This window comes from Lutjanus erythropterus, chromosome 20, assembly GCF_056507025.1.
Source record: "Lutjanus erythropterus isolate fLutEry1 chromosome 20, fLutEry1.hap2, whole genome shotgun sequence".
Taxonomy (NCBI): domain Eukaryota; kingdom Metazoa; phylum Chordata; class Actinopteri; order Lutjaniformes; family Lutjanidae; genus Lutjanus; species Lutjanus erythropterus.
In genome coordinates this window covers 26,147,071-26,173,564 of record NC_139336.1, presented here as the reverse complement: position 1 = coordinate 26,173,564, position 26,494 = coordinate 26,147,071, and the positions used below count along the sequence as shown (strand labels likewise).

Sequence of the window (26,494 nt, the reverse complement as noted above, 5' to 3'; positions counted from 1 at the left end):
TTGAAATCTCTTCTTTCATTTATCTTGTTTTCATTGATGTCTTGGTTTTTATCTGATGTTTACAACTAACATTTATTATCACTATTATCATGTTTAAGATGATGTACTGATGTTTTAATTCCAATCTTCACAGATGATGATGGAACAGCAGCATCTGAAGACTCTGTCGGGCAGCGTGAACACCATGCAGCACGTGTTGGAGGAGGCCGGTCGACTGCTCAAACTGGTGTGGAGAGTCTCTCTGCCAGCTGGTAACACAGCAGGAGACGGCAGCAACAACCAGCAGGTAAATGTCGTCCAAAAACACAATATATATTGTATCCATCCAATCCAATTAAGTATCCACGGAAACCAAATCTTAATCTTTTTATCCGCCATGTCAGGATGAGCTGCTGAAAAATGAGATCGCCAGACTGAAGAGCCGGCTGTCACAGCAGGAGAGGATGCTGAGTGGAGCCGTGAAACGCCTCCGAACAACCAACCAGCTCAAAGAGGGAATGGAAAGAGTCATCATCGATCAGTGTAAGATGATCTGGTTTTAGTGGTTTGACACTTAATACTGGATTAATAGAGATAAAACAACTAGTGAGGTGTGAGAAGCTTTTTTGATAAGCAGTCATTTAAGATCTATCAAGCCAAAATGTCATTTTAGCTTCTCTAATGTGAGGATATGATACTTCTCTTTGTTTTATATAATTATAAATTGAATACCTTTGTATTTTAGGACTGTTGTTCAGGGAGGAAAAATACAAGCTGAAAATGTCTTCCTGGGAATTTTTGTAATGTTATAGATTAAACGATAAATAAATTCAAGATATCTGACTTGATATTTTTTTCTGTTATCTAGTGTGTCTGACACATGGAGTCTTGAAGAAAGCCAGGGGGAATTTGGAGGTGAGTTTACCCAAAAAACAAAAAAAAATGCCCGTTTATGAAATGTAACACTATTGTACGCAGTGGTGAATTCTCCTTCAGTGAATCACTCTTCTTCTTTTCCTTCTCATCCTCTTTGTGCACTAATGATAGACAAATTACTGTACCCTCTTTGGCCTGAAAGGCCTGTCTGGAGGACCAGACGAAGGTCAGTGTGGTTGAGGTGCAGCTTTGAGAGTGATTTTGATGCATGAGATTCATGAGACCCTTTTGTTGAATGTTTTTTTGCATGAAGCAAACGCCAAAATATTTCTGTATCACAAGATACTCAGAGCTGCCAGTTTATTGGGTTGATAAAGCAAAATGTAGTCATGTAATAAATCCTACCATTGTGTCTATTTTGTACATTTTCAGGGAAATTTGTCACTTTTCATGTGGATGTCCAGTCAGTGTTGATGGTAAATGTAGTTAATTTAAGCAAGAAATTCCTCAGTGCTGCTGTACTGACCGAGAAAGTGTGCAATTGCTCATGTGCAATGCATCCTGGAACTTGTAGGCACTGCCAGCACAGTGCCACAAGCAGGAGAACTCAGCTTTCCTGGTCAGTATAGCAGCACTGTCGCTTCTGTTAATTACATTTACCATCAAGACTGACTGGACGGCCGCATGAAAAGTGCTGAATTTCCCTTTAAGGTTTAGCTGGTTGCACCTAATAAACTGGAAATGTATGACCGAAAACAAATCTGCATTTATGATGCATGATGAGGCATCTTTAAAGGAATATTTAGGGAAATATGCTTATGTACATCAGTTATGAAGCTACAACCAGGAGTCTGTTAGGTTAATATAAAGACTGGAAATAATCTAGCAGTTTCCCCTTGTTTTCAGTGTTAATGCTAAGCTAACCGTCTCTAGCTTCATGTTGTATCAACCCTCTTGTCTAACGTTCAGTGAGAAAGCAAAGACGCTCATTTCCCAAAATGTCAAACTATTCCTTTTAAACAAGATGTCAGGCATGTGTCTGCAGGCAGCTGTAAAAGTTTGTAAAATGTCAGTATTTTAAATCTTTTTATGTCTTCAGCACCAACTGGTTTTACCCTGCTGCATGTCTAAGACCAAAGATGTAAAGTGACCGTCACAGTTTGCAGGATGATGTTACAACATCTTGTCCACTTGTGTTTCAGGAGGTTCCAGTCAATGGCCAGTAGAGGGAACTACAGACCCGCAGCCTGAGCAGATAAACGTCCCCGTTTCTAGACGGACTGCAGACAGACACTCCGAATCCTCCGAGGATCACAACAGTGACGCCTCTTTACATCGCAGCTACTAAAACCTGCTGCTGCACTGCTTCTGATGATGTAGCTAAGTAACGTTCGTCAGGCCTTATCCTGCCTTTCTGTCCTGCTGTAAAACTGTCACCTTATTTTCCAGATATCAAAGCCTTTTTGTACTTAAATAATTGCACATGACCTGCCTATAATTTTATTTTAGGTACTGAAGTTGTAAAAGTTTCTTTTTTAAATGAAAAAACCTTTGTAAATAGTTATTCCTGCAATTTAAAATATTTTTCCTTTTAGCCTTTTTATATAAGAACATGAAAATGTATTTTATTACTGACTTTTATTTTTACTTTGTTTTCATCGGTCAGTATATGTATAGGATGGTTCAGGGTTTGATCAAGGAATTATGTGCAAATGCAGTAAAGAAGAAAATGTAATGATGAAACCTATGTGTGGTACAAAAGTCCCTTTATTAGCATATACATTTTTTTAAAGTACAAATGTTGGCAGCCACTTCAAAATGTGTACAAGGATACACAGAGATAAGAAAATATCAAAGTTCAGGTCAAGATTTAGAAAAAGTATAGAGCTGCTTTACAGAGTAAGCTTTTCTACTACGTTTAGTCATATACATCAAGATTATATTTGAAAGGTCTAATTTAAGTAGCACTTGAAATGTGTCTGGTCATTAAAGGGATAGTTCAGAGTATTTGAAATGTGGTTGTATAAGGTACTTATTGATAGTGTGTTGTCTATAGGAAATGACAGTTTGCATGCCTCTAATTTGTACAAACAGGGTCAGCAGCAAAATATATTTTAGCCGCTTACAAAAATCAGTCAGTTTAAATTTGCTATATTTAGAATATTTTCACTGCTTTACCTTGCTTGTGGGAAAGCATTGTAACACAAGCCAAATATCACTCTCTCCAAAGCAACCAAACCTCTTAAGGAAAGAGAGTAATTTTACCTTACAGAGAACATGAGTTGTTCTACAGTTGCCTCGATTGGTTACTTTGTTTGTGTTATTGTGTGACTTTGGCGTTTTAAAAGATTAGTTTGGATTAACCAAAGTCACACAATAACACAAACAAAGTAACCAATCGAGGCAACTGTAGAACAACTCATGTTCTCTGTAAGGTAAAATTACTCTCTTTCCTTAAGAGGTTTGGTTGCTTTGGAGAGAGTGATATTTGGCTTGTGTTACAATGCTTTCCCACAAGCAAGGTAAAGCAGTGAAAATATTCTAAATATAGCATAAATTTAAACTGACTGATTTTTGTAAGCGGCTAAAATATGTTGCTGACCCTGTCCACAGCTGTATGTTACTCCTCTCTACTTCTCCAAGCTGGCCATCATCTACTGTAGGTACTACACCGACTACCAATAAGTACCTTGTTCAGCCCAGCTTCAAATAAACCAAACTATCCCTTTAAGAATCACCAAGGTGACCTATAAAACTAGGTCTTGGAAAGATCAACTGCAGTCAGTGACTGATGTTTAGTAGCACCAAGATCTCTTCATATTGTTTGTTCAGGCAGCTTCTCATTGGCCTTGTAATGTAAACACTTTGGTTGTTATGTCAGATTAAGTTAAAACAGCAGTTTTGGCAAAATTAAACGTTTTAACAAACTATGGCTCCAATCTTTAAACATTATATTAGAACAAACACACTCACCCCAGTCACTAATTTGTGCTATTTGAACTAATGTATTAACTGTACATAAAAATGAGGCATAATAACACCAGAAAGTTTGTTTGTTTTTCTGATTGCACGGCTGGAGGTACAAAAACACTGTTGGCTTTGTTAAACAACAGTGAGAGTTTGGGGAAATCTACATCTATCTCTGAACCAGTCTGACAAACGCCTGAACGAGTTGGATGAACGGCTCCTGACCTTCATGGCTCGCCTTGGAGCCCGGCGTGGGTGGTTTGGACTGGGTGGAGGGAAGGATGCCGCTGGCCGGGGACGACGGAGAGCCCCTGCGGAAGTGGCGCGACAGGCTTGAGAGGAGAGTGCTCTGGAGGTGAAGGGGAAAAAAAAAATCAAAGACGTTAGATAATATTCTGCAAGGACATTAAGAAGGATGAGAATGATGTTATTTCGTATTTCAATTATCACAAACAAATCCAATGAAAAGACAATTAGTTCCAAATAATGGGACACAAATATATAGTTTTCTTTTTTCAATAATTTCCTAAAAAGGCTAGATACTAGTTTTTAACAAAGGTTACTTAGACAGGACTTGTTTCAGCCATGCATTTGGTGCACTACTGAGTATTTATGGCAACAGGATGGAACATGTTCCTTCATTAAAATAATTAAGGTCTAGCTAAAAGGAATAAACTTAACAGGCAACACAGCTTATACTTGTTAGTCGTATAAATCCATTGCTGGTTTAGACATTTTAATAAGATATTCCTTAATTAATCCCACAACGGGTAAATTTATAATGTTAAATGGGATTTGTTGATAATAAAAAAGAATATCACAAGACCTCCTCCTTAACAGACAATACAGAAGATGACAAAGACACATGATGTCTCACCAGTTCAGAGCTGAGCTCCTGTTTGAGCCTCTGTTTGTCTCGAGGTAGGATGGAGGGATCTTTGAGACACCGAACAGCCTGAGAGATCAGCACGTAGAAACAGTTCTCCATGGTGAACATCAGCAGCGACCTGAAGAAAAAGACAAGTTCATCTCAATTTAATATTCTAAAACAAACAAACAAAAAAAAAGTTAAATAAATACTTTTACAATTTGTAAGCTAAGCTAACTAGCTGCTAGCTGTGGCTTCAAATTTGCTAGACACACATGGGTGAAGGAGCTTTCAAGACTTTCTGTCAGAAAGGCTTCAGGAAGTTAGGTGACAAAGTACAAAGAGCAGCAAAGTTCATGGTTGATGTGAAGCTTATTGGTGACTTATTATTTTAAGACTAAGTCGACTTCAGTTGTTTTTTATTTTCAGTTTCTACGTGTAAAAGTTTTAATTGTTAATGTGATGAAAGTCCCATTCAAATAATACTTGAAGTAGCAGGAGGGAGATTTACTCACTTCAGAGCTTGGAGTTCCTCTGATGAAGCGAGCGAGGCTATACTCAAGGAAACTGGTTCTTTCTTCTTCTCCATCTGTGAACGAATGGCACAAAAACAATCAGGGATCTGCTGTCGGCCGGCCAGTTTAAGTTGTTCGTGATCAAATTTAACACCTACCTCGCTCAACATGCTGAGGGCCACATTGATGGTGGCCAGCAGGGTCCCAAACGAAGGAGCCACATCAGGATCAAACGCCGGAGTCGTGAAGCTGAGCACAAACAGGGTTCGATACTCGGCCAAGTCCATACTCTGACACACAGGAAGAGACACAAATGAGCTTTTTATTCTACATTTCTAATAATATCTTATGATGCATCTGGCTAATAATCAAGATAAAAACTCATAATTTGGCTCATTTTGAAGCAGAAGGAGCAGGCAGACCTGGTCCAGGAGGATCTGGCAGCAGTCAGGAGTAAAGTGCTGCAGAGTTGCCAGGGTTTTGCTGAGGATCTTCAGAAGGCTGCACTGCACAGCCAGCAGGGCCTTCTGCTCAGCTTCCTCTCGCTCCCCTCCACCTGCCGCCTCTTTAGACGGCGTCTGAGGCGGCCGCTGCGTCCTGGGAAGTGGACCAGGGGGCAACGCCTCACCATTTTTAGCCTAAAGACAATCCAACAAACAAAAATAAAGTTGTTATTTATCAAAATAAACGAAATTCTAAGTCATGCTGGTTATAAACTACAGAACAGAAATGCAATGATGCAGCAGTGTCCTTGTTTCTGACCTGGAGGTAGTGATGAAGCATCTTCTTGCTGTGGAGCAGATACGTGCAGGTCTGACACAGATAACACAAGTTCACCTGCACAGAGGACAGCATTATTAGAATTAACCAAAACCAACTGAAACAATATTGTTTACTAAACTAGCTGAAATAAAGAAATAAATCTTGCCCCTGACAAAAGCAACACAGACACTAATAAATACTTAATACTTTTAAACAACAGAACAAAAGTGCATAAGCATATTCACTCTTGAAGCTAACTGAAACTAAACTAATCCTGAAAATAAAAAATAAAAACAAAATACAAATACAAAACAACAGTAACTCCGCAAAGGAGACAGAGAGAAAACGTTGAACATCTGGATGGTACAGTGTGACAGCTGTGCTGTTATCTCAGCTGATACCTGTATGTCTCGGAGCAGTTTGGGCAGGTGAAACTGCCACTCCTTGCAGAAGCTCGACAGCTGCAGCAGGAAACCAACGGTGTGATCGGCCTCGTCCAAACACGCCAGACTCTGCACTGTTCGCACTGCGTTTAGACACTGAGCGAGAGAGAGAGAGAGAACAGGTAAACAGTGAGACTATTGTCAACAAGACAACAACACCCACATTACCAGCATAAGAAAACACCAAAATACTCTTCTAAATGCAAGTGTATTACAGTTACCTAAAAAAAAAAAAAGTCAATCTTTTTTTTCCTGCCTTTTTGTTCTCTAACAGATTTCTTAGTCATGGTTGTGGCATCAAGAGCACCGTCAGTTCTTTTTCCTAAAATATTGCTTATAGAAATACACAGCAAAAGCAAAATTTATAACAAGTTAATTTATGTTGTTAATAATATCCAGTGAATTTTAAAAATCTTGACTGAGTTAAGGACTTCAAATGAAACAGATTGCAGCAGTGGCAGATCTAAAGGTAAAGTATATACATCTGAAAGGCTGACTCAGACAAAACTCTGTTAAGATAATTTAATTTATATTAGGGCTGCACAATGTTTAAAAAAGAATCATATTGCAATTATTTTGACATTTTTGCATCAGATATTTCATTATTTCTGAAAAATAATATTTAAATCATGACAATGTGACATTCATTGGGGTATGTGGTATCTGGAGAACAAGATCTGTAGGTCAGAGTTTCTCTGCAGCAGACAGTAATTCAGTAAAATCCTGTTTTGTCACACAGTTCTGTGTTCAGCTTCTGTGATTGTAAATTTAACATGGGGTTGAGGAAACTGAGGGCAGCATTTCCTACTGTTTAACTGTGATTAACAGACGATGACAATAATTTTGGTTGAAGCCCTAAAACAATAAAAGAAAACTTTAGACTGTACACAAAGCTGTGAGTGTCTAAGGCTGCAGGTTCATTGCTTTTCATTTTTTGACAGACGTGATCACTCAACCCCCTGTATTTCTGTTAATCTCATAAGACATCTCCCCTGGTAGTATTTACCTGTAGTATGCGTTCTTGGTGAACTCCGACAAAGTCCAGGGCTTCATTGATGAAGTTGTAACGCAGAGTCTTGAGCAGACTCTCCATCAAGGACATGCAGAGGCGGTACACCCCCGGCCAGCAGGCCGAGTCCTGAGTCTTTCTGGAGAAACTCTGCTCAGACACACGGATACACTGTGTTATTATGTCATGTTAATGTAGGGCTAAGTCTGTGTCATTAAGAAGTTATGTGTGACACGCAAACAGAAAAATGTTTCTGTAGAATCTGTGAGAATTTAATTATTATTACCTGTGATGCTCCGTTTGAGGAGCCCTCATAGACACACAGGAGAGGGAGGCAAATCGTCTGAATGACTCCTGCTCCTGCAACAGCTGCTGCCCCCTGCAGGACAAAAGAAACACCCTCAACATTTGACATCTCATAACAAGGAGTTTATAACTGGTTATGAAACTGACCAAAGTTAATAGGGATGCTTCCGTATGACCGACATGAGTTAACGAGGCCATCAGTAAGAAGACTGAATATTTCTATATAGTTATTCTTGATGCCACTGGGTTGGATTCTACTTGACCTGAGATGAAATTATTTGAGGCACGCAGACACAGAAACGTCTGTGTTTACATTTTCCCAAAGTTATATTAGCCAGTTAAAATTAACAGGAGATTTTTTATTTACATAATCTTATTTTTCACCTTACATTTTGTGATTAAAAACTACTGCTTTTGTACACAGCAGCCTCCAAAATCAACAAAAGTTAACTGTAGCTGCTTTAAGCTGATGTAAAGGATTGATTTGAATCTGGTAAGGCTGGTGATATTCTACATTTTCTTTTTTATCATGTTAGCAAGTATTGTCTGCATCCAAAGCCTGATACAGTTCACAGAAATTGCAGAGCCTATTCAAAAAAAAAAGAAACTGTATATTTCCAACTCTTCAAAAAGATTTGTTTCTTCAGAAGGAGCAAATGGACTTAGGCCTGAGAGCCAGAGCCAAGTAGGGAAGTCAAAAATATTTAGAGACAGACTTGTACTAGTTTTGGCTTTTCCACAGGATTTTTTTTTTTTGCAATAAGATATAGGTAAGAACAGAGAATATCACCAGGCATTTCACAGTAGAGACTGAAGAAGTGGATGATTTCTGACCAAGTGGAAAACTGTTGCAGACTAGCTGATAAATAAATTTAAAAGACACTCGATAGTGGACACTTGTAATCATGGATATTTTATTTTTAGTTTATTTTGTTCCTTTTCTACCTTTCTCATTGTAAAAAAAAGTAACACGTTAACACACAGAATACTTTTGGTTGTACGCTGAATCAAAAAACAAATACACATTCAAGTTTGAAGAGTGTGTTTTTGTGTTTACCTGAGGAGTGCGGGCCAGGGTGAGCAGCAGGTGGAGTGCAGCCTCAGTGAAGTAGAGGTTCTGTTTTGATCGCAGGCTGAGCTCAACAGCACTGAGCACTGACGGGAGAACTGGAACCTTCCTCATCACTGAGACCCAGTGCTCACCATCCTCATCGGTGCGACACAGCTCCTTCGCTAAGTGCAGTGCTAGCACGCACACCTGATGAAGAGAAAAACGGCCTGAAATTAACTTCGAACCTTCCTGAGCCTTGTGCCTCACAATTAAATAACATAAAAAACATTTCACATTTAGAAAGATTGAAGCTAAATGCTGAAAAATGAGAATATCAGAGTAAAGATGAATCTGTCTCTTTGACTCCTGTGGAAGGAGAAGTGAGGAGCCAAAATAGGCTTTTTCAAAATACAAGAAACGGGGCTGCAATTGACACTTATAGTCGCCTATAAATGCAACAAAAAAGTGCCAGAACTCAAAGTGACGTCTTCAAATTGCTTCTTTTGTCCAAAACCCAAAGACTCTTCATCTACTGTCATAAATGATTAAAAAAAAGAAAATTCAAGAAGCTGGAATCAGCAAATGTTTGACATTTGTGCTTGAAAAATTACTTAAATAATTAATTTTACTTTCAGTCAGATAATGGATGCAGCTCCAACGAAAAACACCATCTATGAAGAATCTGTTCTGTCCGTCATTCTGACTCGACTCACCCCGTCTCTTTGGTCCTTCTGTGGTCCGCGGGGAGAGTCTGTCTCCATGCTGTCCTCGCCCTCTACCGTGTCTCCCATCTGACTCATGTGACGAGTGTTGTCAATGAGCGCCAGGGCCTCGTCTTTCACCGTCTCACACACGGACAGCAACAGCTGGGGCAGCTGGGAAATATCTCCACCTAACGGACATGAAATCAACAATAAGACGAGTGCAACCTTCGATTCATACTTAAGACAACAGAGGACATGCACACGTCTCTTACCGTTGAGCCCCTGAATCTGCAGCACAGAGATGAGTGCAGACAAGATTTTAGCTTTGGTCCTCTCCATCATCTGCTGGTCAGCCTGCAGGACGCTCTCCAGGATCAGGGAGAGGGGGGACAGGATGTCAGGAGCTGTCGCAACCACACTGGACACAAGAAGAGACAAGAGACAGAGTTTAACAGAGATAAAACCGTTAGGATTTGTTGAATGGGACACTAAGGAAACTTAGAAACTCCTTCTGTCAAATGCGTGAATACACACCTTTTCCACTGTTTCAGGAGGATGAGTAGCAGAGTGGCCATCATGGACCCAAGACGGAGACAAGGCACAGACATTGGAGTGGTCAGCTGAAAGAAACAGAAAGAGTCAGTAAGTAAACCAGCAACGGAAGGAAGAGAAGAGAAATAAGAAGACATAATGATGACTTACAGTAGCTTTGGTTCCATCCAGGACGTCCATGAAAAGCTTCAGTTTGGTTGAGTCCTCTGTCAGCTGCATCACATCGGACTGAAAACATAAAACATAACAAACACCACTGCATCACATGTTCATATACTTTATCTGTAGATTAAGTTTTGTGCAAAGACACTAGTGACTAGTTTCTCAGGTGCAGGACACAAACAAAAGAAATAAGTGGTTCGTTTTAGAGGCTTATTTCTCAATAAGAACCAGTGATTTCCTTCTCTTTACTCTGCAAGGCAATCAGCAGAGACTCCAGTAGTTGTATTTACACTCTGGTTTTTGTGAGGATTAAACAAACAAGATTTAACATGTCATTTAGGGAGCTTTAGAAATGCTGTTAGGCAGATTTTGTTACTTTTGGACAGAGCAAGGCTGGCTGTTTTCTTCTTGTTTCAGTGTTTATGCTGTTAAGTAACTGGCTGCACATCGACCATACAGACACAAGAGTGGCATTGATCTTCTCATCAAACTCTTAGCAAGAAAACAATCATATTTAAAAAAAAAAAAAAAAGATTTGATTTAAGCTAATTAAAATATTTGTTCACACCTAGTTCTAGTTTTTAGTTTAGTTTTAGTTCTTCAGAAATACTTGTCAGGTGGTCAAAAAGCTAAGTGAAATCCCCTTTCACCGTGAGCCATTTCTGTAACTTTCTGAAACTGACAATCCAATTCACACCCACTTCACCCAGTAATCAGTGATAAGAAAGTAGCCAGGCAACTTTTCTCTCCAGCAGTCTTTTGTTCTTGATTTTTTGTCTTAACAACTGAGTACAATGTCTTCATGGAGAGACTGTCTGAAATTGTGCTCATTATCCCCACATTCAAACTACATAGTGTGTCCTCATCACTACGATGACTGTCTTTTCACTTATTGTTAAGAACTGGTCCTCTGGTTCTGATAGTGTGTTTCTATGCAACATCTACAACGCTATGATCATGTTTGCTATAACGTACATGGCTTGTGGAAAGAATCAGAAGCATCCTCCAGGCTGAAATCAACATCTGTGTCTCAGGGAAGTAACAGATTCCCTCCTCCTCCATCTCCGCCACGTGGCACACTAATGACTTGACATACTGGGACCAGTACTCATATCGTCGTGCGTTGGCAAACTTCTGAAGCCCGTCCTTCAGAGACTGCTCCAAGGAACCGCTGTAACAACACAGACACAATTAACATTATTAACCTGAGAACTGAGCTGTCATCCGAGAACAGAACTAATAATGTGGAACTCTTATTATATTAGGGGTTCTGAAATCACCTGACAACATAGTAGATCTCCAGGCCGATGATTTTCATGACAAAAGCACACGTCTCCAGAACACAAGGCTGCGGGGAAAACACAACGCTTGTGTTGATACATTTGACATCCGATTACTCATGTTATCGATACAGCAGTGTTAAAAAGAGCTAAATACCTCTGTGGTATCTGAAGGTGGAGTGAGGGTTCCGAAGAGAGGCGTTGTTAAATTTTCCCAAAATCTTTCTCTGTGTAAAAAAAAGCAGAGATAAATTCATCACATTCAGTCTTTCAAACATTTGCGCATATGGTTCCAGGTCAAAGTGAGACATCGTGTGCTTACTTTTTACGTAAGACAGAGATGGCACTGTCTCTGCGATCCTGCCAGAGGGCGAGGAGGAAGGCCAGGGCTGCTCGATGGAGCAGCGGGGGACACCAGTATTTCCCCTGCTGTTTGGAGTCAATCAGGTCCAACACCACATGAAGACAGCTCCACTCACCGAGCAGAAACTCCTTAAAGTTTAACACAAAAAACAGCACAGAGATATGTTGAATCAAAGAGCAGCACTGCTAGAAATAAAAACAAATCAACAGACACCAAAGTTTGGTTCTGCAAGTTTCAAATGGTTACATTTAAGACTTTTTAAGACCATTATGAATGCAATTTAAGACTTATTTCACATCCATACTGGCTAAAAAGTACAGGCACAGTGGCTATTGGTTCAATGCTGGTTTTGTTTTACAGTTATTACAGTGTGGTGAGTATAATTTTGTCTTTCCCAAAGACATTAAAAGGCAAGACTAAAGTTAAATGTAAGTTTATAAAAGTGATAATATGTAAAAGATCTGTATGAATATGTAAAAAATCTATTTTTAAGACTTTTTAATGACCTGCAGAAACTGTCAGTATTAGACTATGATGATATAATTTATAAGCATGATTTCATTTATATGCATGCATCTTCAACTCTTTTAAAAAAATGAATTTCTCCCATGCTGCCTTGCAGTCTGTAACTGGTGCAAGTGACCATACACATCATGGTAACATGGTTCAATGGACTTAACTGTGTTTAAGGAGAAAAACATATTAATTTTATTGCAAAAGCTTTACTTTGTAAATTACCCCGTTACATAATGAGGGTTCCTACACCTTTTCCAAAGTCAAATTCAAGCATTTTTCAGTAATTTTCAAGGTGCATTTTCAGGCTTTTCTAGCACCTTTCAGCGGTGGTAAATGACATATTTATACACAAACTTTAAATGGTTATTTCACTTCTTTCATGACTTTAAATCAGATGTTATTAGAGTATAAACAACCAAAAAATTAGGTTTTGTGATAACAGAAGGCTGACAAATGAAAGGAAATCACAACAAAGTTTCATGTTTCAAAACATGTCACCTCTCTGTAAGTATATCTGGCATCCTAACAACCTGGCTGAGCTAATATTCAACTTCTTTAATTTTTTTATCTTAAAAGCAAACTATTCAGTCAGTCATTATCAAAGTAGTGCAATTACAATTTCATGCAGTTTTAAGCAAAATCCAAAGACCACATTTAAATTATGAAATGATTTCAAGGATTTCCAGCACCTGTAGGAACCCTGTATATCAACTTTACTAACATATTACTTTAATGCATGAAAATTCTCCACATGGTATCTCAGTGATTTCTTTGTGATTAAATAGACTAAATAAACAGTACACTTCTTTTTTTTTTTCTACACCTATCCCCTGCAGTTCATACCTTTGACCCCTCGTTTCCATCCTTGACTTCCAGGTTGAGGAAAAGCTCAATGAGGCCGGGCTGGGTTTCCACGGCAACGGTGAGGAACTCGAGGATCATGACCTTGATCCTCATGTCTTCTGTCTTGCTCTGCAGCCGAGTGAGGAACGCATCCCGGATGGCTGCTGCGTCGCTACCAAGGCAAGCGTAGACTGACATGGGAGCCACCTGCAGACGAAATATCGGTTAATAATCAATATCTGCTGCTGCACAAAACGACATCACATCAAGTCCAACATATGCTGTACATATATATTGGAAGTCCTTACTGTGGCGAGCCTTTTCAGCAGCTGGATCGCCAGGCGAGGCAGCGCTGGGTCGTGTTTGTGGTAAATATACTTGGCCAAGACAACTATGAGGTTGTTGCCATGGCCGCCATGTTGCGTCAGGGCCTGCTCCAGAGGGGACACGACGTCCGACGGCGGCTTCAGGCGGATGACATTGTTGGTGACAGAGAAGGCCAGCTTGACCGTCTGGATCAGGATCTGACCGGGACCCTCAGAGCCACAGCTGGACAGAGGAGAATACACTGTTAATATCAGGGTTTGTCCAGCTTTTTAAGAATAAAATTCAAGCACTTTCAAGGTAACTCAACCAAAAGTTCCACTGCAAAGCTGGTGAGATGGGATTGTTTCATTTCAATTATTTAAAGCTATTCGGTTTACATGAGTTACTGTGCAGATGAAACATTAGATTATGTTGAAAATCAAACATTTTTCAAGGACTGTACTTGTATTCAAAAATGTCCTAACCTTGAAAACATAAGCAAAAATAAGTATTTTCCAACTCTCGAGACTTTGCACGAATGGAAGGTTTGGGGTTCATTATATGGAAACATAACAAAGAAAAGCAGGTATAAATGTCTTTATGTTCACCTGCTGGGCTGTGCAGCCAGGACCACGTCTATGGTGTCCACTCCAACTCCCATGATATTGACGACTGCCTGTCCAGCCTCAGTGTTTGCCAGGCTGTAGATACACAGAGACTGCAGGGTGGGGGTGCTGCATCAAGGAAGAGGAGAGAGTAATAATGACAAATAAATTAAGAACAATGCTAATGCTAATTTCCAGCAGAGCACTTAGCTATAACTGACAAATGAGATGATGGGATCATTTCATTTCAAGTACTTAAAGTCTATTAAAAACTTTTTTACATGAGAGTTTGTGTAGATGAAACACCAAATCAATCAAAAAAAAAAATTCAAGCATAATGCTAACTTTAGAAAACATAATGGTTAGAGTTAAGTATTTTCCAAACTTTCAAAACAATCATCTTCATTACAAATTAACTGTTTGGTCAATAAAAAGTTGACAAATACAAATATCTATTGTTTTGTCAAATCAAGAGTCCAAAAACCATGTTTCAGTTTAATATCATAGATTGTAAAAACACATATGTGAAGCTGGATCAGTCAATAGTGGTCAATTTTTTGGGGGAAAAACGACTTTGATTACAATTACTCAGTATCAATTTAAAAAAACAAACAAACAAAAAATATGACTTTCTTTAAAGCAGCAAATTAAACCATTCTTAACTTCTACATGAATCATTTTAACTGCAGGAATGGTAATGATTATTATTCCTACTGACTTGTTTGTAGGACTTGTCAGATGATGCTTACCTGCCCTGATCCTCCCCCTCTGGGCTCAGGTTCAGGATGGCATGGATCAGCTCCAAAATAAGACAACCTGAAGCGACACAGAAAACGTGTTAATTCAGTTTTTACTTCCATTTTCCAGTCTGTAAGACAGAAATTTGTCATCACTGCGATGTCAGACATGAGCTCCTACCTATCCTCTCTCTGACTCCGTAGGTGTTGTAACGCCACTTATGGTAGGTGGGCAGCATCTCCTTTAACACCAGCAGCACACACGGGATCAGGCCTTTGTTCTGAGTGCTGCCAAGCTGACCCTGAAATTTACCATCAGGGAGAGAAGAAGAGGGCTAAGATGCACATTATAGCAGCAGGGCACCACATTTTAAAATAAGATGCGGCTTTATTAGGCTCACAACAGGGAAATTTGCAGTTTCACAGCAGCAAAGTGGACAACAAAACAGACATCTCATTTGGTTTAAAAAAAATAAAAAAAATCACCTTCACGAGGGTTGTAATGAGACGAAGGAAGGCGATGGTCACAGCATACTCCCCTCTCGGCTGCTCAATCTGGACCAGCAGGTTGCCATAGTTACCTGCCTTCATCCCTTCAGCGCTACAAAGAAAAACAAAAATTATCTTCCCGCCCCAAAAAAATATATAAAAATATATATTTTCTAGGCAAATTAAAAATAAGGCAACACACACTTTGAGCTTTTTACTTTACCTCACACACTGAGCCATGTTGGTCAAAGGGTTGGAGGCAAAAGGAAGGAAACCTGTGTGATGCAGACTGGACCACACCTGAAGGTTAATAGAAGATATGTGAGGTGTGTGAGGAGGATTTAAGAACAGCGACTTTAAATCCTTAATTTTACTGCCTGTTCAGCATACTCACCTTCCCAGGCATCCTTGCAGCCAGTACGGAGAGACAGTTCACGCAGGAGGCGATCACCTCCACAGGAGGGTTGATGACGGACGTTAACCTAACAGAGAGTAAACACACAAATGACAGAACTAATTTATTCTTGGTTTCTATCAAACGGGATGCAAATAATAACAAACACACTTAATAGTTTGATGAGTGTCTCTGTAAAGTTAGTTTACCTCTGCAGCAGCATGTAGATCCGTGAAGTGAGAGGCAACAGACAATCGGACACAGTCCAGTCTGTGCTTATGATCTTATGGACCAGATCCAGGATGGGCTTCACACGAGCACAGTGAGCTAAAACATCTACAGCAGCACAATGAAAGGCACAGAAACACACATAAGTTAATTATGATGAAATAAGTGAATCATCCAACATAATAATAAATCAAAATAAAACATTTGCTGGATAGAGTGGCTGTTAGTCAATCAAAGAAAACAGTTGGACGGTATTACTTTGGACTCTGATAGTAACTTGTGATGATCATTTTATAAACAGATTAATTACAAATAATTAAATACATCCCTAAGTTACTAAATTATTCAAAGAAATCATCAGATACTGAAAATGTTTTCCCCTTTTTTCCCCAAAATGACATCATACATATATTCAACCCGTTTTAAAAATATGTCTGCCTTCAGTGGGAACTAATGGGCTGAGAGCTGCATAGGGCTGGGTATCGGTTTAAGGTATTTAAAAATGTCTACAGTCAAACAATACCTGCATTTGAATCTTTTTACACGATCTATACTTGTATAGATACTTCATACTACACACCTGTGGCAAAAACTCACAGAATATGGAGACACGTTGTTGGTTTGTTTTGGTCGACGGCCTCATTATCCAATAAAGGATTTAACAATCTGCTTGAGAGAATATAATAATGACCAGGTGTGTACCTGCAGTTGAAACCACATGGAGCAGCATCTCCACCTCGCATGTGAAGAGAGTCCAGGAGCTGTAGGAGTAGTCCCAGCGAACCACGTAGCCCTGCTCACCTCCAATCATCACCTGACCCAGCACTCCCTGCGGCATCCACAGGTTCGTCTGCCCTGTGCCTGATGGTTGAGACAAAATGTTTCAGTGGAAGTGTGTCAAAAAAAAACCCCTAAATCTTCTGTAATTATGCAAAAATTCATGAGAACCCTCTGAGAGCTTTGGGCCCAGTAAATTTTGCAGCTGTATTAAACTTTTTGAGCAACAACCAAACAAACTAACCAAGAGGGTAGAGCAGTTTTGGTGTTTGTCTCCTCCACAGTGTCTCATCATCTTTGGAGAGGATATCATTGGGTTTTTCTTTGTAAACTTGTGTGTAGAAGGACATCTTGTCCAAAAAGTTGTACACCTGTCACGTAAAAAAAAAGACAAAACATTGTTAAACCACTTAGATAAGGCAGAGCTGAGTATGTATAGTCTGTGCATGTGTGAAACCTACCTTTTTAACGGTTGACTTGTTTGACAGAAGTGCAGTTAGAAGCTGTAACAACGGTCCGATCTTGTGGGGGAACATCCCAACCGCACTGTCCAGGATCATTCCCAGTCCCATGTTCGGCTTCTGGGTTAAGAATTTGACAGGACAGATCATCAACAGTTGACATTTTTTGTTTTATTCCAAATTTATCTCAGAGGAACCTTCGTCTTTATTTTTTTTTTCTCACCATTTCCCAAAAGACTTCAGCCAGACTGGGAGCAGAGAGAACCTCACAGGCAGCATCGATCAGGTGGGAGCCCTGCGTCACCACACCGTCACTCTGTCACATGATGAAGCCAGTTATTAACGCAGGTTATGAACATGGATGTAAGGGATGTCTGACATACTCTGAGGTCACATTAAACAAAGATTTTCTATCACATTTTTTAACATTGATAGAAAAATCTGAAGACCATCTCTCATTTTGAGAAATTAAAACTATACTACCACTAATTCACCAATATCTCTGTAAGTTTTCTTAAAAAAAAAAAATTGTTCTTAAGAAAATCCTTAGAAAAGTCAGATTCATGAACGTGTTCTTAACCCACAAAACTGTTTGTATGTGTGTTTGTTGAATTCTGTTCTTACCTAAGAACAGAATTACGACCCTGTCCATCAAAATGACAGAGTGTGGGTGTATTACCTGTAGGCTTTCCTCTTCAAAAGAAGTGATCACAAATGAAAGGAGGCCGTAGATACACATCTTTGCTGTGCTTGCTGTGCACTGGAGAGAAAAAAAGAGTCAGAGTTTCAAGATTTAATGTAGTATAACAATACAAACACATATCTAAGAACAGATGTATTTACCTACTGCTATGTGTATGTTTGTGTTGCTGTGTCATACTTTATCAGAAAAAAAATGTGAGATTTTAAATGTGAGGGTTTGTCAGTGAAACATGTTATTTCCAGTGGCCACTTTTTGCAAAACTGTTGACTTTTAGAAAACAATATACATTTTCTCTGTGAATTGTTTTCATTTCAATGTCTGGCAGCCCTGCAGATACAAACCACAGCTGGAGGAGCATGATTACAAACCCTGAAGTCTGATTTAGCTCAGTTTCTTACCATAAAACTAGAGTACGGCATGTCTCCCCACTGCCAGGTGGTTTTCATTCTGGCTATCTCATTAAAGACTGATTTAGGTCTGAGGCCCCCTGTGATTACATTTAACTACCCGGAAGAGAAAACCAGAAACACTGAAGGATGAGATCCAAGGCTCTATGGCCTCTGATTAGAGTGTGGACTTCCTTAATTTGATATATTTCTACTTACACTAGACGTGTTGAGGGATAGAATTTATGCTGCAACAAGACAGCAACAATTAAAGATGAACATTTTCTTTGTGCAAGCGTGCATCTAAGTTGTCTTACATTATTCCCTGAGACTCCAAGGCCTTTCAGCATGGCTGAGATGTACTTGAAGACGCCCAGCTGCAGGGCGGTGTTGCCTATCCTCCTGATCACGGGGCTTGACTCGTCTGGTCGCAGTGTGTGTCTCAGCAAGACCCAGGCCAGCAGCACCGGCCCGTGATGAGGGATGTCACCAAACGTCAGCAGCAGCTGATCCATCTCCTGGAAGAAATAGAGGAAATGTGGAGGTTCAGGTGTCTATATGATTTAGAACAGGTGCCTTCATGGGAAAGCATTTATTAATATTTAATAATTTTCTGGATTTTATCACACCCATTCTTGCCATGTTACAATATGACCTTTAATTCCCCACTGTTTTATGCTTTTTGATTCTTCTGTTCTTCTTCTGTGCTAGACAAGTTTATTTTTATTATATAATTCAGTTCTCTCTCTCAGGATGTGTTGAGATCATGCAGAAGCAGTAAATTATCTACTACATCCACTGTTTCTCTTGAAATACAGAATTAATGTTTTTCCAGAAAAGCTGTAAAATGTCATCAACAACGTCATCATTACTTTACCCAACTTTGTGTCTAATTTAGTTTAGTTCTTTAACCTACACATACTGTACAGTGCATGGTTGAGTATTACTGCTCCACAGTCACAGCAGGGCGTTGTTATGTGTGCTGCATTTAGAGACTGTGGTCAAACCTTGATGACGTCAGGAGCACTGGAGAACTGATGCTGCTCTGTACAGTCCTCCAGCGCACACTTGTGCAGGAAGTCGATATCCATTCCCTCAACCAGGATGAGAGAACTCAAATATCTGTGGAACAGCAAAACATACAAGACATTAAAGACTGCATAAGGCTCGAAATATTAAGGAACAAACTAGATGTATCGGTTAATAAATGCCTAATGCAGAGAATTATCAGCCATTAAATAAAAAGAAATTGCAGAAGTGAAATGTATGTTTGAGATTATTTAGAAGCTGTGACACAGTCACATAGTTATCACTGTCCAGTTGTGATCGCCCCATTCATAATATCTTAGTCTCAAGTCAAAAGTCTTTAACAACAAATGTAAGGGGTGTTTACAGAACACATTGACTTATTTTATGTGTTTATGGAAAATAAAAATGACTGCTTGTTTGTTTGTTTTGGTCGGTAGGATTACAGAAAAACTGACTGGCCTTATTTTCATGAAACTTTCATGAAAATCTTTCAAAAATTGGAGCCAATTTTGGAGCCGATTTCAGAGCACTTTTATAAGTATTGCAATACAAGTCACTTGTAGCACCATGGTCTATGGCAAAATTAACTGTATTATTCATGCATTTGTGAAACCGTTGTAGTTAAAGTGAACGGTGTGCTGTGACTAAACATACAATACATAACAGCCACTGCAAACATTGTTGTAAGAACAAATGCAGCAGGTATGTGAGAAAAAAAGCTCTGTCTAAATCATCCTTACTGTTTTTTCCAAGTCGACATAACCCAAATAAGCCAATTCAAAGGTTATAGCAGACTGGCATAATTTGCATGTCATAGAAGACTGGACTATTGGCCTTGCCTTTACAGTTTTCAATGTTAGTGGACTTTCTGAACTCTCAAATATCGACATCAGCATAAAAAGAAAAAAAAAATGTTCTGTTTGATCAATTGAATCAACAGAAGAAAGCCCTGTGCACAGCTATGAGCTCATTCATCTTCCAGGATGCTGAGTCAGAGCAGGAACACTGCAGAAAATAATTACAGCGGACAACAGAATTTCTCTAGATTGTCTTCATTTCTTAGTTTAGTCATGTGTAAATACAAATCTTTGAGTGGCTTAGGCAGAAAACCTGGCCAGTGTGATGACACATTGTCTGTTCACGGATTTGTAGTTAAATGTAACTGAACTAAAAAAGATGTAGATATTGCACTGGAATTTCAGTTCTTTTGGTCTACATTACATCTACAATATGTCAAACATGTCTGATCACACACTGAGTGGCTGAGCACTTACCAACAGTACTGTCTTAGTTTTAATCAAAGATAAACAAACAAATAGACATCCTATTTGCACTTTCTGGACGACAGCTCATTTTAAACACACTGTATGAACAGCACACACACACACAAACACTACGAGGTGCTCTTACCCGATGCGGTCAACCAGTGCGTCCATGCTCTTGTCCACTAAGTGTCTGTTGGTCTGTCGCAAACCAAAGCCTTGTTCTTTGAACATTTTGGTGAAGCTCAGCAGGTCGGACGGGCTCATCTCAAAATAGGCGTAATACAGGAAGATGATCTCCAGCAGCAGAGACTGTTCTCTCAGACACTGAAGGAACCATAGTGACACCTGTCTCTCAGTCTTAAAAAACAAACAAAAACATTATGATTATTTTACATCTTTTGACAGGCATTGTCAGTTACGACCTTGAAAGATGTGATATTGGCATTAGATCTGGGTTATAATATACAGTATTATGGTCTATCAAATGTGAACCAAACATATGAACCAAATTATCACCATGAGGTTTCCGTGTGTTTCCCAAGTTGGTGCTTCTGCTTTGAAGAGCTTCTCAAACTGCGACTGGTAGTTGCTCACCAGGTCCTTCTCAAGCTTATTGACGCAGTTAGAGTACTCATTCTGTACAAAAACAAACATTTTACAGAAGGAAACATTTTAATTTCAGTGAGCAAATAAAGCTGCATTCTTTAAATTTACTGATGTGACCTTAATCCAGCTGCTTCTCACCCTGTAGGGATGTCGCTCATCCTGAAAGTATGTCAGCAAGAGCAGGACACATCTGAGCAGACACGTGCGCTCATCATAGTAATAGTCAGCTATCTGTGAACACACACACACACACACACACACACACACACACACACACAGTCAAATTTATTGGATTAAATATGGAAATGTCATGCTGAATCCAGTGTAACTGTAGTATACAGCAAGTGTAAACTGCTGCAGAGTTCTGTACTTACCTTCAGCAGCAGCGCCTGGCTTTGTCGCTCATCCTTGAGAACAACCTGTATGAAAGACTCAGTTAGACGCTATTTGACATCTTTATTTCATAATAACATCTTCATTTAATTTTTCATTCCTTTGTGAAATACGGTGACCTAAATCCAAGCAATTTCCATGCCAAATTCCACATACAAAATACAGCATCACTGAAAACTGAAAAACTCAGTGAAACATTTAACAAACATTATAATTTTTCTGTACAAACTGCATATGGCTGCCACCTTTTTATAAGATGCACAAGGGCAGCAAGGTTTTAGACATAAATATGAGGTGCATTCGTATTAGTTTGAAAAGACTGTTGAAGGACAATCAGGTCTGTTAGCACTGAACTAAATATAATGAATATAGCCAGTACTTGGACTGAGTGTTCGGTTGTTAATTCTTGCACTGTCTATTTTTTGTGGTGTTGGGATTGCTGATGATGTGTGCACACAGCTAAAAAAAAATCTTAGGTGGAACAGACACCTTTAACGAATCACGGGTTCCTCTGTAGTCCTCCTGTAGGTAGCACTGTAACAGCTGCACACTCTGCTGCTCATCAAGACCCTACAACATTGTAAAAGCATTAAATTATTATCAAATCATTATGACATGACCAAAGTAAGAAAGTGAATCACATCTTTCACATAAAACACACATTTATGACTCTTACCAATAATTTACTGATCCTCAGACCGAAATCCTTCAACGATTGTGCAACATCTTTGTTTTCCTTCACTTTCCCAGCAGACGTTGAGCTGGAACAAAAGACACTGACAATTACTCTTTCTGTCGTGATGATTAACAGTGTATTTGATGTCAGGATCAAACTGTGACCTACCTGGGTGATTTGTAGTAAGTGAGTCCTTGATGCAGTCTGTCCCAGTGTCTGTCGAGCTCTGCCTCGATCTGAGCCTGTGCCCATCAAACATTTCATCATAAGGGAAAAATCTCTTGATTTACTGGGGCTATTGTCATTTTCTGTACTGTCTAAATAGCAACATTCATGAGCATTATAACATAACTGCCACATATTAATATTATGCGACTCTGACACATCCAAACTCCCTAAAAAAAGTTAATTCCACTAATTACACATGGGAGAGTAAAAGTATCATTTAACCCCCAAAAGCCAATTCTATCTTTAACTCCGTCGTGGTAGCTGCACACTCTTGCTTATAATGATATATAAAAACGTGGAAAGAAAACATACCGGCTCTCGCAATGCAGATCTTCCCAGCAGTATGGTCCATAATTCTCGACAGCTCCTAAGAGAATAATGGTATATTTTAGCAAAGCAATAATTGCCAGTGATGAACATTACACAGAACATATGACGTTGTGACATGATACACGTTTGTTAACTATAATTTTTCTATACTACTTATACTGTGGTAGCCATTCCTTTAATAATTCTGGTAAATTATTTGTACTGTGCCAATCTTTCAATAGTAACAATAGTATTGTAAGTACTGTCCTTTATTGGTCATATTTTTATCATGTTATTGTCAGTTTTTAATTTATGCATATTGACTTGCACTACTTGCTTTCTTTTTTATTTGTATTTTCCACATGCTATGTTAATTCTTGCTCCAATATACCAAAGCAAATACCAAGTATATGAAAATAAGGGCTGTAAAATTGATCAAAATATTGATCAAAATCTTAACAAGGCCAAGTAGACTATCACAGAAGTTGCAATTTGTAACAATTTTTGAGTAAGGTGACAAAACAGTAATACAATGAAGTACTGTAGTGCTGCAGAGATACCCTAGCTTCAACTAATTTATCAATCAAGTAATCATTCCAGTCATTTTTCAAGCAAAAATGTCAAACATTTGGTTGATCAAGCTTCTTAAATGTAGCATTTTCTGCTTGTCTTTGTCATTTCTGATAGTACATGAAGAGTCACGTCACTTTTGGCTCTGGGGAATTGAGATGAGCATTTTGAAACGAAACAATTACCACGAAACACAATTGACACGAAACAATTAATTGTATAACAATATAATTTTTCTTTTTTATGTATTGTGCAGCCCTGTGTGAAAACTTGTTTTGCAATGAATCCCAATTCTAATGTCAGATATTTAAATGGATAAAAAAAAAAAAACATTAAAAAACACTGGTAATTCTATATTTGAACAGTTCCTCAAGTTTGAAAAAAATGTCATATAACATAAATCACAATATATATCGACATCGTGACAAGCATGATAAAGTTTATTCAGTTATGCCCCACCCCTGAATCAGTTCCATGTAGCAGCTGTGAAACGCTTGTGAACGCTGATACTGAGATTGGCTGCAGTCTTAAGTCTCACTACATCTTCAAACTAATGGAAAAAATATTAAATACATACAGATACACTGAAGCCTTGAATGTCCCTGTGTCCTCCGTGTTGCTGTGTATTTTGTAACTCATACATTATGCAGTTCGTGGTTGCATTTTAAACACCCTCCTTTAATGTTAACTGTTACACCTCCATTAATTTTCCTGAATATGAAAGCTGTCAGCTCATATTAACTGACTGTAAAATTTAGTTGAACAGGTCAAATGCTGAAGTAGTTTCAGAAGATTCTCGTGGGTCCATTTTCAAGTTGTGTATATGCAAAGGGAAATATTTTCCATTCATATAATTTGACCTAACGTACTAAATAGTAGTCATTGTCCTCTCTGTACCTCAGCACGAGCGTTAGCCTGTTTTCCTTCGTCACAACTAACGTTAACCCCTGTCGGTTAGTGGAGGTGACCAACCATGGAGACGTTTTAACTAGAAGAATAAGCGCAGTTTCCTCATTTATGTAAATTACACTGTTATACTGTAGTTGACGTGCTGGTTGTTGACATGCGGCTGACACGCCGCGCTGCTGAAAAGCCATTCAAATGTTCAACTGCTAGCACTTGCTAAGCTAAGTTAGCGTGGTGCTAACAGCTGAAAAGACACACAGTCAAACATAAGCGTTACTGCTGAAAGGTTTTAATAAAACAGCCACGTTGCGAACAAATCCTTAACTAACGGATAAGTGCTTATAAACTAGTAGAACATCGTAGACGTTAACTAAAGTTTGTTGCTAACTGCTTACCTGATACTCATCTCCGATTCCGCCATCTTCGTTCCTGCGATGTGATTGGTTGTTGTGCTGCGTCGTCATTAGCGTCGTAGGTACTTTCTTCTTCGTCGTCTAGTTTTTGTTCGTGTTTAGAAGGGAACCCCAGTCCCACAGAAAGATATCGCGAGAATGATCACTCATACCCAAACTACGATCTTTAGCTAACTCTAAACAGATGGTTTCCGTCCGTAACACACTCAGATTTTGATCACAGTGTCGTCACGTTATAAAACGCAATTCGTTCCTATAACGTGCAAACTGATGAAACAAGCCGTACAAATCTCGCGAGAGTTCCGCAAATCAAGGGTTGCCTTCTAGACATTACTTTTTTCATGTGACCACTGCCATCTTCTGGAATGAAATAATCATTGCTACTGATTTACAGACCCCTCACTAAATTCTTCCACAAACCCACATTCTAACCAAAAATGAAAGCATCATCTTGTAAATTTAAAAACAGTTTAATACTCAGTACACGCTATGGAGTCATAAGTGTGACATAAAAAAGAATACATTTTTAAATGAATAAGAAAATGCATGTAGAAATATGAAGAGGAATAAATAAAAGAAATATATAAAATGATTCATGAGTAAAGAAATGTGTAAACGTAAAGTGAACCATATAAAAGAATAAAGAAATGTGGAAATATGAGGACTAATAATATAAAAGAATGATTTTAAGCATTTTCATTTACCCTCACATTTATTTTTTCCTTTATTTTTAGATTTGCTTTATTTTAATTATTCTTTTAATTATTTTCCTTTATATTTTCATATTTGTATTTATTTATTTGTTTATTTCTCTTTATATTTCTACATTTTTGATTTACCATTTTTAATCTTTTTTTTTTTCTTTATAATTTCACATTTATTTTCTTTTTTCAGATTTATTTTAAGTAATTCAGATGACTCCACGATGCGATTTCGTAGCAAAATAATACCATAACAATTAATTTACTATTTAAAAAATAAATATATAAAATATAAAACCACGCCTTTAAGAGATGTTTTTACGTTTGTACCACGTGACCCGGCTGTCAAATATGGCCCCCTCCTACTGGGTGTGAGACGAGGGACAGCTGACAAAGGAAGGAAATCTGTCAAAAACGACGGCACCGATTCATATAACAGTCCATCTTCGTCCATATAACGCTGCACTGATGTGGTACGTACGTTTGTCTTTTTCAGCCTGGATTTTATTTTCATTCCGCCGGCAGTTTTGTGTTTTGTGGCGTTATGCTAACTCGGTGGAGTCAGCTGTATTCCGCCGTTAGCTTGATGCTGTCCGAGGTTGCAGCATCCTTGGCTTGGCAGAGGGACACGATTCTCACTTCAGTGACGGTTAGCTGCTGGCCCCACTCGGCTGCGTTTGCATGGATGTAACAAATGACTGGAGAATTTGTGTTTTCGCCGTATCGGTCAGATGTTGACCAGGTGTTAACACTCCAACTCCACAGCTGATTGAGCCCATATTAGAAAGTCAGTCTAACCTCCAACCCCCACAGGAACAAAAGGTTGCAGCTGATGTAGAAACAGCATGTGTTTCTTCCTGGGATTTCACACTGACTGGATGAATGTTCAGTGTGTCCATAGTTCATGACAGAAAGCAGATAAATCATGAGCAAGGTTCACTGTTGGTATTAGCTAAGATGACTCATGGACTCAGTGCACTCAGTCCCACAAATGCTTGGTTCAGTGATGAACCCTACAATATAGAGTTTGATCAATTTTAACTATTAAATTAGTTGCCAAATATTGTGATAATCAATTTGAGTCCTTTTTTTTTTAAAGAAAAAAGTCAAAATTC

At 38.8% G+C, this 26,494-nt stretch overlaps 2 protein-coding genes across 2 annotated transcripts in view; one reads left to right on the top strand and one right to left on the bottom strand.

The window, feature by feature from the left end:
* cdk5rap2 (CDK5 regulatory subunit associated protein 2) overlaps window positions 1–2,598 on the top strand; it is a 58,317-nt gene extending 55,719 nt beyond the window's left edge. The window contains exons 48-52 of the mRNA XM_084746712.1: window positions 134–286; window positions 384–522; window positions 848–894; window positions 1,027–1,081; window positions 2,058–2,598. Coding sequence (XP_084602838.1) covers window positions 134–286; window positions 384–522; window positions 848–894; window positions 1,027–1,081; window positions 2,058–2,203 — 540 coding nt within the window. The 3' untranslated portion in view covers window positions 2,204–2,598. The remainder of the gene's footprint in view (window positions 1–133; window positions 287–383; window positions 523–847; window positions 895–1,026; window positions 1,082–2,057) is intronic.
* An 899-nt stretch (window positions 2,599–3,497) lies between these two features.
* nup188 (nucleoporin 188) lies at window positions 3,498–24,721 on the bottom strand. The gene is made up of 43 exons (XM_084746054.1): window positions 24,661–24,721; window positions 22,793–22,847; window positions 22,421–22,494; window positions 22,253–22,337; window positions 22,066–22,146; window positions 21,558–21,602; window positions 21,322–21,414; window positions 21,094–21,213; window positions 20,723–20,934; window positions 19,291–19,405; window positions 18,601–18,801; window positions 17,874–17,954; window positions 17,418–17,510; window positions 17,195–17,314; window positions 16,978–17,104; window positions 16,659–16,817; window positions 15,938–16,064; window positions 15,729–15,816; window positions 15,558–15,634; window positions 15,332–15,446; window positions 15,027–15,147; window positions 14,858–14,924; window positions 14,112–14,237; window positions 13,506–13,746; window positions 13,198–13,404; window positions 11,797–11,966; window positions 11,632–11,701; window positions 11,475–11,542; window positions 11,170–11,365; window positions 10,183–10,260; window positions 10,015–10,100; window positions 9,753–9,898; window positions 9,490–9,668; window positions 8,783–8,983; window positions 7,706–7,798; window positions 7,417–7,569; window positions 6,369–6,506; window positions 5,968–6,042; window positions 5,628–5,843; window positions 5,364–5,495; window positions 5,206–5,279; window positions 4,700–4,829; window positions 3,498–4,171 (listed from the first exon to the last, which is right to left on the bottom strand). Exons 1-43 carry the CDS (start codon window positions 24,684–24,686, stop codon window positions 3,992–3,994), a joined length of 5,241 nt encoding a protein of 1,746 aa, XP_084602180.1. The 5' UTR covers window positions 24,687–24,721; the 3' UTR covers window positions 3,498–3,991.
* Between the last annotated feature and the right edge of the window lie 1,773 nt (window positions 24,722–26,494).

Excerpts from the sequence above, each read along its gene's own strand:
- nup188 (XM_084746054.1), bottom strand. The coding sequence starts at position 24,686 with ATGGCGGAATCGGAGATGAGTATCAG. Across the intron at positions 21,415-21,557 it reads GCCAGGCGCTGCTGCTGAAG|ATAGCTGACTATTACTATGA; the intron begins GTAAGTACAGAA and ends GTGTGTTCACAG. Across the intron at positions 17,511-17,873 it reads TTGAAGAGGAAAGCCTACAG|AGTGACGGTGTGGTGACGCA; the intron begins GTAATACACCCA and ends ATCATGTGACAG.